The sequence below is a fragment of the Typopeltis vanoorti genome, chromosome 24 (assembly GCF_054136105.1).
Source record: "Typopeltis vanoorti isolate ZY-2024b chromosome 24, IOZ_Tvanoo_1.0, whole genome shotgun sequence".
NCBI lineage: Eukaryota > Metazoa > Arthropoda > Arachnida > Uropygi > Thelyphonidae > Typopeltis > Typopeltis vanoorti.
In genome coordinates, this window is record NC_143572.1 from 35,575,052 (window position 1) to 35,592,436 (window position 17,385).

Consider the following 17,385-nt stretch of genomic DNA (forward strand, 5'->3'; position numbering starts at 1 on the left):
GGAGGGGTCTTTGGCAAGAGTAGCAGTTGGTGGGGTTGTCTGAAACTCGGATTTTTCATCTCGCATACAGGAAAATCGGTCATGAGAACACACGCAATTTACAGACAAAAGTACTGCTGCTGCTGGTAGTGGTGGGCAGTAGATTGCATTGCGTATAGTTGGAGGATTAAACGGTAGAGGATAGAGGAGACGGTGAGATGTGTGTAGTGGAGAAGAAGAGAGACTAACCTCACGCGATGAGTCCTTGAACTCCTTAGAAGTATCACTTAATAATGATAATAATAATAACTAAGAAACTTGGTTTTAATACAACTATATACGAGAAATTTGATCGAAATTTCACACACACACACACATAGGCACGCAATACCTATATCAGTAGTAAGTACCAAAAACTCTTAACGTTCTTGAAGTACTTTTGGAAGACACTAAAGGAAGTTTATGGCAAGTGACTGGATATGGTAATACGAAGGATATTCCAAGTAATAGCAGGAAGGGAGAAAAATAACTTTAACATGCACTTTGAGTAGTATCAATATAATAAAAATGCAATTTGTATTTAATAGATAACAGATTTCTTTTCTTTAATTTTAGATTCAGCAAAATTAAACCCAGCGGGGGACTCCCTGCCCCCCACATTGAGATGTTTTGAAATAAATGATCACACTTTTAACTTCCATGTTGATACTACAAATGATGTAAACGAAAAATTTCGAAAGTGTCAAAACCAAGTTGGCGAATTTTTGCTTTCCATATAAAGTGTTGTTAAAGCGTATCTTATATCTTAGATTATCTGAACAGATTATAAAATGTTTAATATCAGCTGAGTTATATCAAATATGGTTTACATATTGTGTTGTGATTGCTGGTAGTTTTCATCATTATTATTATTTATTTACGAAATCACACATGTTATTGCAGTATTATCCTTATTCGTAGTAGCAGAAGTGTGTAGCGGAGTGGAGTGATGAATGAGGTACGTTTCTGCGATTAATCTTTGGACTCCTTGGAGGTGTCACGGAATAATAATAACCAACTAATCGCGACATGGTAACGAAAATAGATGCGCGGATAGCAGTAATTAACTCAATTTCGTATCCAATGATGGAATACGCTAGGAAAGTTGAGAAAGAATTATTGCAGTTTTTTTTTCTTTATTTTTCCAAAATACATAATTTCTTTATATTAATTCTAAAAACACAACCTAAATATTTTCCAACTGTTTATCTCAATTGCCGCAGCATTATACGACATCACTGGCCCTGTTGTCTAACAATATTTTGGAACCATTCTGAATTCAGAAAGTCACTAATATTGTAAATGCATGTGTACCCCTAACGTGTTACTTTATTGACGGTTTTTTTAGAATGATTTTGAGCGTTATCACCCTCAACATTTATTAATAGTGGCACGGATGAAATTGATAGTTTCCCCCGATTAGAAAACAGTGAGTTTTAGTTCTAACAGATAATAATGTGTTAACACTGAAAACATAAAAAGTATAATGATCAGTAATAAATAAATAATAAAAGTTCATGTATCACTGATAAAATATACCTGCCGAGTTTTTGAGTTGCAAATTAAAAATCAGAGGATTTTTTTGAGACTGCGAAACCCTGTATAAAATATTTCTTTTACCTAGAACCCTTGTCAAAGTTTTCATAAAAATTATCGGGAAGGAATGATGATAACGAACAGTTATTCAAAATATTAAAAAAAAAAAAAAAAAAAACATGATGCATAATATTACTAATATTAAAGAAACAAAACTGTTATGGAAATAAGTAATTTTAATAAAAATTAGCCTTTTGCACATTCACTGTAAAACGATGTAACACGAGTTATAAACGTCTCGATGCTTTGATTAACCTCTACAAGTTTTCGCGGAAATCTAGGATTTCGCAGAATACAGTAAAGAAACATTGCTAACTTGTAGGAATAAGGAATTTAATCCCCTACTTTACAAGATTTTGATAAGAAAACATCTGGACTACTATACTTAGATATGGTCAGTAACGCACTCAGAGTTTAATCTTTGGGGGAGCCCGAGTTGAGTAGACGATTTGGGAATACACACTACGCATCACATACGACCGATGACTGAGCATCTGCAATGATCGCTAATTCATAAGTAGTATAGCAATAGAAAGACACAGCACAACATAAATAAAAAAAATAAAATAAAAATAAAGAATTTTAATTAGGAAAAGATTTTATAAAATTTTCCAGTGTTTTTTTCGTTTTTCTTTGGGGGCTAGGGTCCCTTGCTCTCCTTTGGGTGCACCGCTGGATATGGTTACCTGGCTTCCATAGAGAGATCTCCATCACAACCCAACTAAAATTATATCTGGCTTGTAGAACTTTTGCTTAGGTAAATAGACTGAAGGAGTGCGATTTCAAAGTTTGAGAAATAGAAGGAAGAGAGGATATATGATAGAAACATACGCTATGGAAAAAAAGTCAACGGACACCATAGTGTGAGGAACAAACAGCCATGGAGCACACCTTAATAAGATGAAGAATTTTCTTTCGCTGCGATGACTGCATCAATCCTACAGGACATACTTTTCACAAGCGCACAATAACGATCAATGGGAATTTTGGACCATTCTTCCTGTAGGCATGTAATGAGGTTGTGGACTGTTGTGGGTCAGACGTCCCTTGATCTGATGCTCCAGTTCATCCCAGAGATGTTTAATAAGGTCGAGATCAGAGTTCTGCGGAGGCCAGTCAAGTGTGGTAATGTTCATATCCACAAAACACGCTGTTAAACAGCAGCAGCCTTATAACACGGTGCATTGTCAAGAAGAGACAAAGGTCAGTTACGTAGAAACGCCACAAAGTAGGGAGGAATGAACTGTCTAGAATGTTCAGATATCTCTCGGAGTTCAATGTTCGTTGCACCTCAAATAGAGATCTGAGGCGAAACCAGGAAATACAGGACCACACCATCACACAGCCACCTCCGAATTTCATTGTTAGCGTTACGTTCTTTGGTAAAACGTTCACCGGACATCTGCCACACCCACAATCGTCCATTTGCTCAGTGGAGGGTACAAAGTAATTCGTTACTCAGTAACACAGCCTTCCAAAGCTTCCATGTCCCGCTGTAGACGCTTTTTTGCACTACTGAAGACGAATCTACATGTTTGTTCTGATATAATGTGGGACTTGCATATTGCGTTCCAAACCATGGAAACCCATGTTGTGAGTCTCGGTTCTAAATGTTTTGTGCAGATTCGTGTTCCAGTGCATGCCCGGAATTCCGAATTCAACGTGTCTGCCGATGAATGGCGGATTTTACATATTATCCTTCGTAGCAGCTTACGGTCACGTTCAGTGAGTGTAGTGGGTTGTCCACTGCGAGTAGCACTCGCACTTGACTCCTCGTTTCAATCTCAGTATAGTATCACTGATTGTTTACCAAGGATTGCCCAATTCGTCAATAATTTGCTGAACAGATAGACTTGCAACATGGCATCCAATCAAAACGCAACTTTCAAACTCCATCAGTTTTCTTCTCGCAGCCATTTCACCTGTACACAATTGCACGGAGTTGAGAGCATCAATATTCCTCCAATTTATACCGGCTACAAACACATGACTCGTTACATGGTGGCACAATGAACCCTGCCTGGGAATGTCCGTTAACTTCTTTCCAAGCAGTGTAGAAGGCAGTAAGAGGTTCTTACAGTACTGGTACAGAGGAAAGTTTTGCAACTCATGGAAGGTGGGAAAGAACTTGGAGTCAGGAAGAACTTGGAAGACGAGCAAGAATGTGGTCAGGAAGAATTGAGATCCAGGTTGGCTTGTAGTGAGTGAATAGAATAAGATGCCAGGGGACATTGTGTGTATCTGGTGAATGTTTTTAAGGAGCGATATGAGAGGTACTAAGGAATACACCCCACAGGGACATCTCTATTGATGAGTCCCCTGATGAGAATTTGCCTGGTTATAATAATAACAATAACATTTTAATAATAATAATAATATAAATTGGAAAATATGGGTTTGGATTATAAAATATTAATGTGGTTAAGAGGAAGGCTGACTGACGCGTATCAAAAAGTATATACGGGGGATGTGAATCTGTACGATTTAAGATAATTATACGATTTAAGATTTAAGATAAAGTCATATTCCACAAGGATCAGTTCTTGGTCCACTGTTATTCAATCTGTACATTAAGGATATTGGAAAGGATTTGACAGGAGACACAGCTATTTGCTGATGATGCAAAGATATGTAGGGCAATCAAGAATGCTACTGATATGCAATACTTGCAAATGATTTGAATAGGCTGGAATTGTGGGCATGGGAAAAGGGATATCAGTTCAATGTCAGTAAATGTTAACTCATGCACTTTGGCGTGATTAGATATCCAATATCGTATTATATTGGTGGGGTTATGCTAGAAAAAACTGATCAGGTTAAGGATCTTGGAGCGTTAGTAGATAGCAAGTTGAAGTTCAGGGTCATGTAGCAAAGATTGCAAATATAACTCAAAACATAACTGCAATGCTGTAACGAACGTTCACATGTAAAGATAAGGATGTCATTTTGCCTCGTTACAAGACCTTGATAAGACCTCAATTGGGCTATGGCGCGCAGGTTTGGTCTCCTGGTTTCTGTCGTGATTCTGATACAGTGGAGAGAGAGAGTGGAAAGGAGAGTGTTAAAAATGATATCAGGATTGTGAAATACTGATTATGAAGACAGATTGAGAATTTGTAGGGTGCAGACACTAGCAGAGAGGAGAAAGAGGGGTGATATGATTGAAATTTACAAACTTCCGAAAGAGTTATACCGGATTCAGTTAATGGAATTTTTCATTTTATGGAGGATTGGGAAAGAACAAGAGGACATCCTTGGAAGCTGAGAATGGATGCTGCTAAGAAGGGAGTAAGGGCTAGGTTTTTTCTCTCATAGGGTAGATTGGAATGGATTGCCATTTGATGTGAGTGCAAGCAGTGCGAATCAATTCAAGAATAAGTATGATAGCCTGTGTGTATAGTATGTGGCCTTTCTCGATGAGTCCCTGACTCCCTAATAATAATAATAATAATAATAATAATAATAATAATAATAATAATAATAATAATCAAGACGTTAAAATTGTTGAATCTAATTATACGAAGTTTACAACTCGATTTCATTTTTAATAGTTAAGAGAATGCTAAAAACGAAGTGAAGTGTGCTGCTATTTTTGTGTGTGATCCTGAAAGATTGTTTATCTCATGATGCACAACAGCGATGACTAACAAAATACAGTACTGTACATGCTTAGGATGAACCTTCACCTTTATTCGAATTGACCAAATTAGAAATTTCCGGAATACAAAAGTTAGTTATTACGATTGGAGAAAAGTTTCAAAGTGTTGATTAAATACAACACAATTTATTCTTTTAATAAGAAAAATAAAAATAAAAATAAAATAGGCCACAAATTTTTGGATAAGATTAGTATAAAAAAATTGACCTTTATGCTATTTATTTATTTAGCTTTTCTGTTAGAATAGCAAAAATCTGATGGGGGGGAAATCGATAAATCCACCTTTTTTTTTTTTTTTTTTTTACTTTTTATTTATTTATTTTTTCTTAGGAATATACTTGCACGGATTTCTTTTCCTATATGGACTTCGCATTTCTTGAATTTCTGTTATAATAAAATAATAATATAATTTTTGTCCTTTTAAAGGTATTGACGAAGTCGTAATTTAAGTTCCCCCTCATCCGCAGACTACACCACTGAAAACTCTTGAAAGGATACCTCAGGATAGATTAGAATAGACTGTGCTCGTTTATAAGATAACAAAGCAGAATAAACGTAGAATACAAAACTGTTCTGTTAATTTTCCTCTTGGTATCCATTGCGCGCGCGCGCGCACACACACACACACACACAGTAGATATTAGATCCAGTATTATTTTAGAGCCCAATGTAGAAACTATGACAGTTTCGTAAGGTAACTTGACCAGAGAGCTTACGGGAATACCTTCCCCGGCATTCACGAATTGCCTTAGTGTGGACTACTTAGAAGACATAGGCGTTGCCCAAACGTCTATATATTCGCCTTTTATTAGTCCATTTTGATGAAGTTTCACTGATCTGACAGTTGGTTCGAACTGGTTGGTTCTCCTCAAATATTATTATTATTATTACTTGACACTTCCAAAAATGTCTAAGTGAATAAAATCAAATATATTCCCTGCTGAATAAAATTATTATTATTATTATTATTATTATTATTATTATTATCATCATTATTATTATTAATTCAACAAAATATTTCTGTGGAATATTTTATCATTATATTATTTTCTTTAAATATCTGTTGTTGTTGTTTTTTATATCCTTGTCACATTCTTATATCTTATATCCTAATATCTAAATGAAGGTATTTTTGCTGCTATGTAATATAAAATTTCGGGTTTTTCACATAAACGTCTCACCTTTAAAATACGTAACAAGTGCTTGTTAACTATCGAAGAGATATTGACAGCAATTTCTCTTCTTTTTTAGCTGTTAAACGTTAAGCATATGGAATTAATGTTGAACCAAGTGGAATTAGGTTTCATATAGAAATCTTTCACCGATCTCTTTACGACGTGCAAATAAATAAACCAGAAGAAATAGGTCAAAATGGCTGCTTTATGTATGTGCACGTGTTAGAGGGAGATATGTTTTATTTTTAAGAGTACTAAAGGATACATAATATTGCAATTTTGTTTCCTGATGTCATTCAGCCATTGCATCAATTTTGGCGAAATAACCACATCACACGAGGAGACCAGATTTCAGACATGAAAAAAATAATGTTAATCCAATTCTCGTATTATTATACTATCCATCGATATTTCTATCGAAATGGATGCTTGTGAATTACTGAGAAGTTACATTTATTGTTGTTGTTGTTGTTGTTGGCTACTCAATGGAGTCCTTAGACTCATTTCTGTAATATCACAGAAACCTATTTTTCTGTATATTCTACCTATAAGCAATGTTACGACGTCTGTGGAATTTTACATTTTCATATTTTAAAACGATCGGTCGTGTATTTGTGTTGAGCTGTGAGCTATTTTTCATTCTCTTCGGCCAAAACCATCATTTCGGAAACCTTAAAGCAACTTTTTTAAAGGTCGCCGCTATAGCATTCAACAAGTATACTTGTAAGCCCATCTTCCGGAGCCACGCGTTATTTTGCAATTCATATGCATTTTTAGATATGTTTATGAGGTATATGAAGCGCATTTATTGCTTTGAATATTATCTTGAGTATGGCCTTCGTGTTTAATACAATAATACGTACTTGTTCATTCATTAATGTTATAGTAGCAGTGTTTTTACACTTTTCTTTTTAATTTAGGATATCATGTCAGTGCATGATATCCTAAATATCATGTTGATATTTATCTGCATTGCTTGACTCACGTAGTCAAGCAATTCATTATGAACTTATGACTAATGTTCGCAATTAACTTTATTTAGTTGTGGGACGATTTAACGGAACATTTTAAATTTAATTTGCACCGAATGCGCAAATATAAACAGCGCGAAGTGTAATGTGTTTGGACTTGTTATAAATCTGTAAAAATTATTAAGTTCACTGTTCATAGTAAACAGTAAGAGTTAACAGTGAAATCGAGATAATTATGCTATTGAAAATATAGTAAACTGGAACCACTTATGAAACTTGTACTTGCTGTACTAATTTAGTTAATAACCTCATTTCAGCCGTATTATATTCACTTCTGTTGTCTACTTTTCTTTATTTTAATTTTTTTTAAAAACAGAAATGGATTTTAAAACAAAAGATAAGTTTTAATTTACTTAAGAGTGGACTTAATGCATAGGTGAGCAACTGTTTTTAAGTATATAACTTTAAGGTTGTCCATTTAACTAGCACGCTTCAAGAATTATTTTAAAAAACATTAAATGAAGGAATATTAGTGTGTATAGTTAACAGGTATGTGATTCGTGTAATTTTATCAACTTTTAATTGTTAAAGTTAATTGCAGTCGTGTTTATTATTATTATTATTATTATTATTTTAAATGCGAATTCTATTCAAAAAAAGTAGCTAGCCTATGGTACCCTGCTTTAGTACAGTGGTGCGATAAGAGTCAGAATGCAAAAACAAAGCTCTAAGAAACCAAATGAAACTATTTCAACTACTTCAGACTTCCAATAACCACGGACAGGGTCTCATACTGGGCGATAAAATTCATCTTCCACGTAAAAATATATCCAAAACGACCATGCCTACGGTGGGATTGGCTAGAGAGAGCACACGCTAATCATTCGGCCAACTAAACAGGCAGTTAATCTTCATAATTTATGTTGATATGCAGATATCTTTCCTGTGTGTGTGTGTGTGTGTGTGTGTGTGTGTGTGTGTGTGTGTGTGTGTGTGTGTGTGTGTGTGTGTGTGTGTGTGTGTGTGTGTGTGTGTGTGTGACGTCGTTCTTTATTGAAGATGATTTTTCAATTATGTGTTTATTTGTTATTTATTTTTGGCTCGTTCATCAGGTTGTCATTTAAAAATGTAATGGCAATTTGGACTCAAGTTACTCGTCCTGATCTAATTAATATCTGTTCATTCCAATCTAATGCTTGCTTCATATAGTATTAGTCAGAATTTGACACTCATTAAAAACAAAATAGAGAGGGGGGAGGACTTTGAAACGATTCTTTTTTACACAGTTGGAATCTGCATCATACTTTGGCATATCTAATATATGATCCTTTCAATAAAATATTTATGTGCATCTTGAACAGTAAGCACAGTTTTCTCGTTTCATTATTGTATTTTGTTTTAATCACTTAAAAATAAAATCTCAAGTTTCTGCGGACATTTAAAGAAAACAAACATCTCTGAGAAATAAAGTGGCACTTTGGACATCACTAGAATGAGAACTTGATTAAACTATGATAGAGATCTTGTTGCACATCACAGATTTCGTATACGGAAAAAAAAAAAAAAAAAAAAATCGAGACCCACGAACCCGTATTTCGAAAGAGTCAAAGAGGGGGCAGAAATTGAAATGCACTCTACTCACCTCTGTTAACAAAACTCATGATGACGTCAGAATCGTTGATAGCATGAAGAGTGTTTTTTGTCAGTCCGTTTAGCCAGCGCGCTTTAGTTTCATTCACTTTCAGATCGCCACTCTCCTCATCCAAGAATGATTTGTACAAGTCTATAAGATACTTCGGAGCTGAGCTCCGCGTGCCGTGAGTCCTGGGTTTGGGTCGGTGGTCCAGACCGAGCAAGTGGAGGATTTCCTGTTGCATCTCTCGTTTCTCTTTTTTCTGTAGAGGATGGAAGATAACAGTTTGGTCGAGTCCATTGTCAGCATAAAAACTACTGGGTACTCCGGCATCAGAACTACTTAAATATCCCACTATAGTCGCTAACACCGTGAGCCATTTGAAGAACTCCGCCATTATGGCGTCTACTTGACGCACCTCACCGCTTGCGTGCTGTTGCCCCACCTTGACTTGTCAGACAACTCACTGGCCGCTGGCCGCGAAACTACTTTAAAGCAGGGGCTGCTGAAGATACCACACTACAGGCGTCAGGACCGCTACTGATAAACCAACTGACGAAATTAACCACTGCGCTTCTTGAAACCTCTTAACGTGTTCTCTGGATGGCAAACATAGCGGAGAAAGTTTGGAAGGAACAAACGGAAGTAATTATGAGAGAGAGAGAGAGAGAGAGTAAATTTAAGAAATCATTGTGAGCTTTTAAATACGTAATTGTTTCTTTTCTATAATTACTTTTTTTGAAGTCGAGTTTTGGGGTTGCATATATTGTTTTAAAGAAGATAAATAATTTTCCATTTCGTTCGATAGAAGCAGTTATTACTTTTATTATTATTGTTGTTGTTGTTGTTGTAAAAGAAAACAAAGTATTGTACTCAATAACAATAATATGAATTGTCAGTACTGTGTTTAAATAACTAACAAGCAAAAGAATGCTTTCTGGATTTTTAATTTCTTTTCTGAATATTGCATGAACATTTTAAATTTCTAAGTTAAAATTCAACGCTTTTACAAAATGCTGCTTCGAATTTTTAAATGGTTTATTTTGATTTACCAGAGGCAGCTAATCAGTGCTGGTAACAGTAAGTTCTCATTATTGTACTATGAATAAATGAAGACGAAATGGAATATACCACAATAATTTACAAATTATAATCTCGGTGTTCTTCTTTTATATCAATTATGACTATAGCTGTTATGAAACTGGGTATTGAGAATTAAGAACGTAAGCCGCTGTTTTAAGCTTAAATATATCCAAGCTTTAAAAAAAGAAAAATAAAAAAGGATGGATTAATGAACTGAATGATAGATATCTTGAATACACGCTAATGTATTTCATTATTCAGGCACTCTCGTTGTGTTTTCCCAATAATGAATCACATTAAGACGTCATCTCTCTCTCTCTCTCTCTCTCTCTCTCTCTCTATGAGTGTAAAATTTATTTCAGCAAGTGAGTGAGTAATATTTATTTTTAGTGAATTGAAAGCCCTTTTCTTTGAAAAGATTGGCATTATAATAATGCCAATATTATATTGGCATTATTATAATTAGTACAATGGAGATTTGTGTCACGACCAATTATCATATGACGTCATTCACGTCATAAGTTAATTGGTCCTTACTGTTTCGAGGATGTTAATCACAGGGCGTGTTGGAAAAGTTCCTTCACTGAATGAAAGAAATCTCGAATCAGAATACATCTTCCAACAATATAATGATCTGGCGTTATGCTCTCATTTTATGAATATCTGAACAATACATTATTCATTGGTTGATGGACTAGACAAGAATCTGATGGAATATAGCCAATTCAAAGTCTGGCCTTAACAACAACAACCTAGGATAATATCAGTGTCACAACTACAGATTTTCGCATCACGCTTTCATTGGTCTCCTTTGGTAGATGCTAACTGGAAGAATTCGTAAGATTCCCTTCCCTTCTCCTCATTTTCCCCTTTTAACTCTCCCAAAGCATCCGGAATGCTTTCATTGCGTCCACTGAGCTGTTCGACTCTCCCCGCATTGAGCTGCCTGGATAATTTATGTTAGGAATATGCGAAGTTGCCATATTTCGACTATAGATGACAAGTATTGAAGACCTCCAAAACATGAGACTTTATCTTGGAAGAGTACGCCAAAAGAATAAAAGAGCATAGATGAGTCAGACCACCAGACAGTGTGCAATGGGGGGAAAAAAGGGAAACAGAAAACAGAATAAATAGCTGATATTTCACTGCGAAGAACTTGGTGCTCTCACGGTGCTACGAAAACGAATTTGAAATAGTTTCTCTTTACTTGCATTTTTCACAATCTTCTTGAAAAGTATTCCATTGCCACAATTGTTAATTATTATTATTACAATAAATACCTTATTAAATGTGTACTACAGTAGTTCTTCTTTCATAATAATTAAATTCATTTTTGTATGATGCTTTTTATTTTTTGTCTGTATGTATTTTCTTATGATTTTGGATAATATTATGTAAATTAATATTTTTAGAATACAAATCGTAACTTTCTGATACCATCACGAATGTTAAAGGAGTCAGCGGTTAATTCATGCACTGGGATTTTGTCTATCGGGAACCACAACGTGGGTGGAAGGCAGACTGTTTTTAAATGTAAAATACACCTGCTTTTAAACCTATAGTGTAAATCTTAATATAATATATAATTTTAAAACCACTTTAGGATCCCATTAATTATGCTGGCGGTGTCACAGACTTACCTACCACCCAAAGATATTCACGAAGACCTACATTGGGATTTAAACTCACAGCATGGTGATTGTATAGCGGAGACGCTAAGCTAAACAGGCTGGCACTTGATAGTATGGTCACGCACCTACAAATGCATGCAGCTTATTTCCTTCAACAACCATCATGAAACTTCATATTGCGGTGATGAAGTCAGAAAATATAAGATTAATATGTTCAGTTTATAATGAACAAGCCTGACCCATCGAACACGATAGAGTGCCGCTGTTCGTTATTTGATAAATCGATACTATAAAGTAGGTTTTGTACTAAATACTATAAATATGCCTCTAACAAACTACTTGGGAGAGAGAGATTTGTAATCAATAAAGATTTGTAATCAATAAAGATTTGTAATCCGTAAATATATCTGTTTAGTCCTTGAAAAAATTTTTTTTTTTTTTTTTAAGATTTGTTCTGCTGTTGAATACTTTGCCACTTACGTGACTTATTATTAGAATTATTAGAATTATATGACTAGCTAATCTGAATTATCCTGTGAATGCATGCTGCTGACTATATTTACCAAAGCAGAACTGTGAATTGTGATTCGATTTTCGTGGACTGAAGGTAAAGAAATTCATCAAAGACATTTAATACATTTCTGACCTAGTTGGCCGAGTGGATAGCGATTCCACTTTCTAGCCAATAGTAGTCTTTAGGTTCGAATGTTTTCATTTGTCCACATTAAATTTTAATCCTCATTTCCGGTCGTTTTGCAAAGAACTTAGATCAATTTGCTATTCTATCCACCTTCACATCATCTGCATAGAGAAATTTTGCTTTTAATATTCGAACCTAAAATCATTTATAAATATGTTTTAACAACGATCCCTAATTTTGAACTCTAATGTACTCTTCTCCTTAGTAGCGCACTCATGATTTAATCTTGGGGGGGGGGGGGGGAGAGTTGAGTAGACGATTTGAGAATACACACACTACGCATCGCATACGACCTATGACTGAACATCTGCAATGATCGCCAATAGAAACAGAGATAGAAGACACGGCACAACATAAATAAATAAATAAAAATGAATTTTAATTAGGAAAAGATTTTTGGAAATTTTTCTAGTGTTTTTTTTTTCTTTTTCCATACCCCCCCCCTCTGGGAGCGTCACTGCTTCTCCTAACCATGAAATCATTCACAAAAAAATTAATTTCCATGAAGTTTATGTAAAATGGGTTTAAAAACAACTTATTAATAATCATATACAAAACATTTCAGTATGTATTTGTAACTGCCATTTGAGCCATGATATTCATGAAGTAAATAAAATCTTCTCGAAACGTATAATTATTGATGACTGAAAAGGTGGATCTATCTCTGCCACGTAAGTCATAAAATTTGGAATTCACGCTACTTATGGTTTTGTAGTAAGTATCTTATCGCTTGTGTTAGTGACGACAAACCAATACGAGTTGGTTTGCTAAATATTGTCTTTAGTGTGTCAACACGAGGCAATATTTAGATACGAAACGATAATTTGTTGGCATGCCACAAATTACTCAAGTACTTGAATTTTTGACTTTGATTTTACGTTTATTTGAAATGAAAGACCGTATGTTATGCTAAGTCAATAATAAAGTACAGGAGTATTAGGAATGACCGTACTCCTGCTACAGTACTTTAGTGCGCGCCTTCGTGCTTGTGTGTGTGTGTGTGTGTGTGTGCGCGCTCGCGCTCAAAAGTACCTATTTATTCATCAACTTTATACATTAAAATTACTTTTTAAACAAAATCGGAGGTTCCGTTCCCCTCTCCTTTCCTTTTTTGACATAACGAAAACAAAATCTAAAACTTTCGGTGGCAAACCGGAAATTTTTAAAATTCTGGCAACACTTGCGGAAATACCAGGGACAATAATTCGGAACTATTCTTTCAATTTTGTATCATTGAATCGATTAAGTTATTCATTCCAAAAATATTCCATGGCACAATAATTTGCTTATTGATAAACAAGTTTATCAATAAACAAATCGTTTTCACTGTGCTCGTATATACTATGTCTGAACCACAAATGTTTTATTAATTATTAATAAAAACGAATTATTATTCTATAACATAATTCACCCTTTTTTTTTTTTTTTGGAAAACTAAATAGAAAAGGTTCGTCATCACACTCCTTGGTTGAGAAACATTGATGAATGATATATAAATACTCATAATACTTTCAAACTAGGTAAATTAGTCGATACGGCAGTTGCAGAGTTTTTCTTCCAGAAACTCGTAATTTTTACCCTCTAAAAACAGGTATACCAGCCAGAAGTAAACATGCAGGTAGCATTCAGAAAATACTGACCTCATAGATTAGTTACTTCTGCCATAATTCACACCAAACAATTCAAAGTTGTGTATATTCCATTTATAGTCCACATATTTCGTTTTTATGTTACATGCGTGTACAGCAATTTATAAATACCTATTAGATTTGCATTGTCCTTTGGTTTATACTAATATGTCTACACACCAACGTATATATAACATGCGTAATAATAAAACCTTAAAAAATGAAATGTACACTCACTACAAAGTTTCATTTAAGCCTAATGAATGTCTGATAGGATGATTCAATCCTACCTGTATAATCTGTTATGTCAATCACTGCGTAATATTTGCAGGCCAGTTTGTCTGTTTGTAGTTTTTTTCCTAGACTGGATTCGTACTCTTTCCAACCAAAAGGCATCGTCGAAGCTGAATGAACCTACATAGGTTCTAAAATTTGCATTATTATTGTAGAATAGCTAACAAACTCCGTGTTAACTTTCAATAAATGAAAGAAAAAAATGAAAAATTCCACAGCAGCAGTTAAATTTCTCTTATGTGGTGTCACTTTGAAATGTAAACAAGATTTTCTGGCATGTTTCGAATAAATTTAAATAACACAAAAAGAAAGAATTAGAATTTTATTAGATCTTTTTTTATAATAGGACTATGCTGGGTTTGGATGGAGGTGACAGAGTTTTACCGCCTGTCAAACAGGAAACCCAACTTGGAAGCGCGCGCGCGCGCGCGCACACACTCACACACACACCTAATAAGTTACATTCACTGACAACCAGACCAAAAAAGACAAAATAGATCCTTAATGCGCAATCCATTTTGACACGAAAGCGGCAGTTAGGACGACGATGACAATAAATTAATAAATAATATGAGCAAATGAAGTGCAATAAATTAATTACAATATTAATATCCGTATTTTAAAGGAACTTCAGACATCACTGTTTTGAAAGACTTGAAATACGCAGCCAGTCGGTAATACGACTCTGATTACCAAAGCATTGCCGTAACGTATCATTTTATGCTTAACTGTAGTGTCGCAATTAAACCACATTCCGTTTTGATCGAAGTGTTGAATTCAAGAACAGTCAACAGTAAACCTGTTAATAGCCTTCATAGAGTACTCATTTCTTCAAAGGTTTTTCGTTTTAAGTTTTAAAACTGCTATTCATGTTGATTTTGTCTTTGAAATAGACATATTCAACACTTTTTACATTCTCCCATACCAGAGCTTTTGCCGCTCCTCTCAATACACCCCAAAAATATTACAAAAAGTCAAGACGACGTAGGGAAAGAAATTAAAACACTATGTTTGCTTATTTTAGTTGTAAGTATAGTTGTTGAAAACTAATTATTAATTAAGTAATAAAATTACCAAGTTAACATAATAGAATAATCGTCAAAAAATAAAATTGTCTCACGTGAAAAGTGTCCCGGAGCGGATCGCCCCTCCGCACCCCCTCCCCTATCTACACCGCTGTCCCATACGATAGGATTCATGCATATCTTACACTGTTTTTCATCCTGCATTAACTAACATTTTTGATTAACTAACCATATTAAGATTTGTTAACTTCTCCGGATGCATTCTTCTTATTGTATTAATTGGCACAGCTAAGATTTTTTTTTTTAATCCCTATGTTTATTTGTTTTATGATACTGTATATATATGCATTAGGAAATGCGATACAACAAATTACGTTACATTATTGTCCTGTTTTTCCATATATTTTAATTGGGAATTCAAAAATGAATATAAATTCTGGCTGAAATTAGTCGTCTGAAAGTTTAATCTGTACAATGAAAACAGAGAGAATGAGAGAGAGTAGTCTCAAGTGTACAAGTAGTATATAGTTTCCCAATTTTTTTTTTTTTTTTTTTTTTTTTTTTTTTTTGTACATTCATTTTGTCCTGTCCACTAGTTCATCAGGGTATGAACAAGGCGGGTGATCGACAGAAGCGTCAGGCAGACGCCACGACAGAAAGACAAGAATGAACAGTAGTTAATTGGAGCCACCAAGTCTGCTCTGACTCGTTGTATGCAGGTACGTATGATGAATGCCGTTGGCAAGGGCGTATATATATAGGGAAATCTTCCACTAGTGAAGGTCTCATACCGGAAGTACTTCAGGGAAAATTAGAGGATATGCTAGTTCAAGTGACTTGCCCAGAAGACGATACAAAGAGTCCGGAAATCCGTAACCAAGTAGTCACGGATCAGGAAGGTAAACTTGTCGCCTATCCCTTCCAGAAATTAGGATTTAAATGTTATTTAAACAATCTAGAAGGAAAAAATCTATAAAAATGTCCTTGAGTTGTACTACAAATTAAAATTTGATATAAATGTTAAAGTAAAGGTTTGAAAAAAAATTATATTAATAAAATGATTTTTTTAAAAAGTACAACCGTCTCTTTCCTAATATCCCAATCGGCCTTCCCAAAACTAAAATATGCAACGCTCGCGCGCGCGCGCGCGCACACACACACACACACACACACACACACATCCAAGTTGCATCCAAATTCTCTGAACCTAATGAACGCATGTTATACTCTGCACTTTGAGGCACCCCCGGTGTTGTACTAAATCTCATGTAGAGCATCACGTGACATACATGAGCTTCATCATATCTTTCATTCCATTCTGCACAGTGTTTCATCAGTTTTCTTAACACTGTACGTTTCCGATATCTCCAGAGATTTCACTAGTCCATATATCCACAAATGAATGAATATCTGGATGGCAATAAATCTTTTTTTTTTTTTTTTTTTTTGTGCTTTCAAACAGCTTCGGCTTGTTACATCTTCAATATTTCAATGTAGGCAACTTGTTTATCATTTTCTTGATATATCAAATCTCTTTTGAATTTTTTTTTTAATTAAACTACTTTCTCTATTCTGTTAACATATTTAACTCTATTATAATCTTTCCTTTTGTATCCATTCATTTATGACATTCTATGTTTTATTTGTTGTAATTTTAACGTTTCTGTTCTTGTCTTACATGAATAAGTCAACATCCTGATATTTTATTAGCCTTCAGAAATTGTTCTTTTACTTCATTCTGTGTTTGTTATATTTTCTTTTCGCAATTATACCTTAGTAATGAAATTTCATTACTTGTTCAACTTGACATTTAGTTCCACTTTGCATCTTATTCATTCTTTTGCATTTACCATTATATTTTATTTCTCTATTGATATTTTCTTGTTAAAACTGCTGTAAACGAGTATATCTGTTGGAATTTTAATAGCTGCTTTTGGAGGCCATTTTCATTTTCTTCAAATAATACCATA

The 17,385-nt window shown here is 34.5% G+C and overlaps 1 protein-coding gene across 1 annotated transcript in view; it reads right to left on the minus strand.

Moving 5' to 3' along the window:
- The window catches only part of gbb (TGF-beta family member glass bottom boat), a 124,325-nt gene extending 113,791 nt beyond the window's left edge, over window positions 1–10,534 (minus strand). Inside the window, exon 1 of the mRNA XM_090413709.1 lies at window positions 9,061–10,534. Coding sequence (XP_090269835.1) covers window positions 9,061–9,448 — 388 coding nt within the window. The 5' untranslated portion in view covers window positions 9,449–10,534. The remainder of the gene's footprint in view (window positions 1–9,060) is intronic.
- Window positions 10,535–17,385: the final 6,851 nt, after the last annotated feature.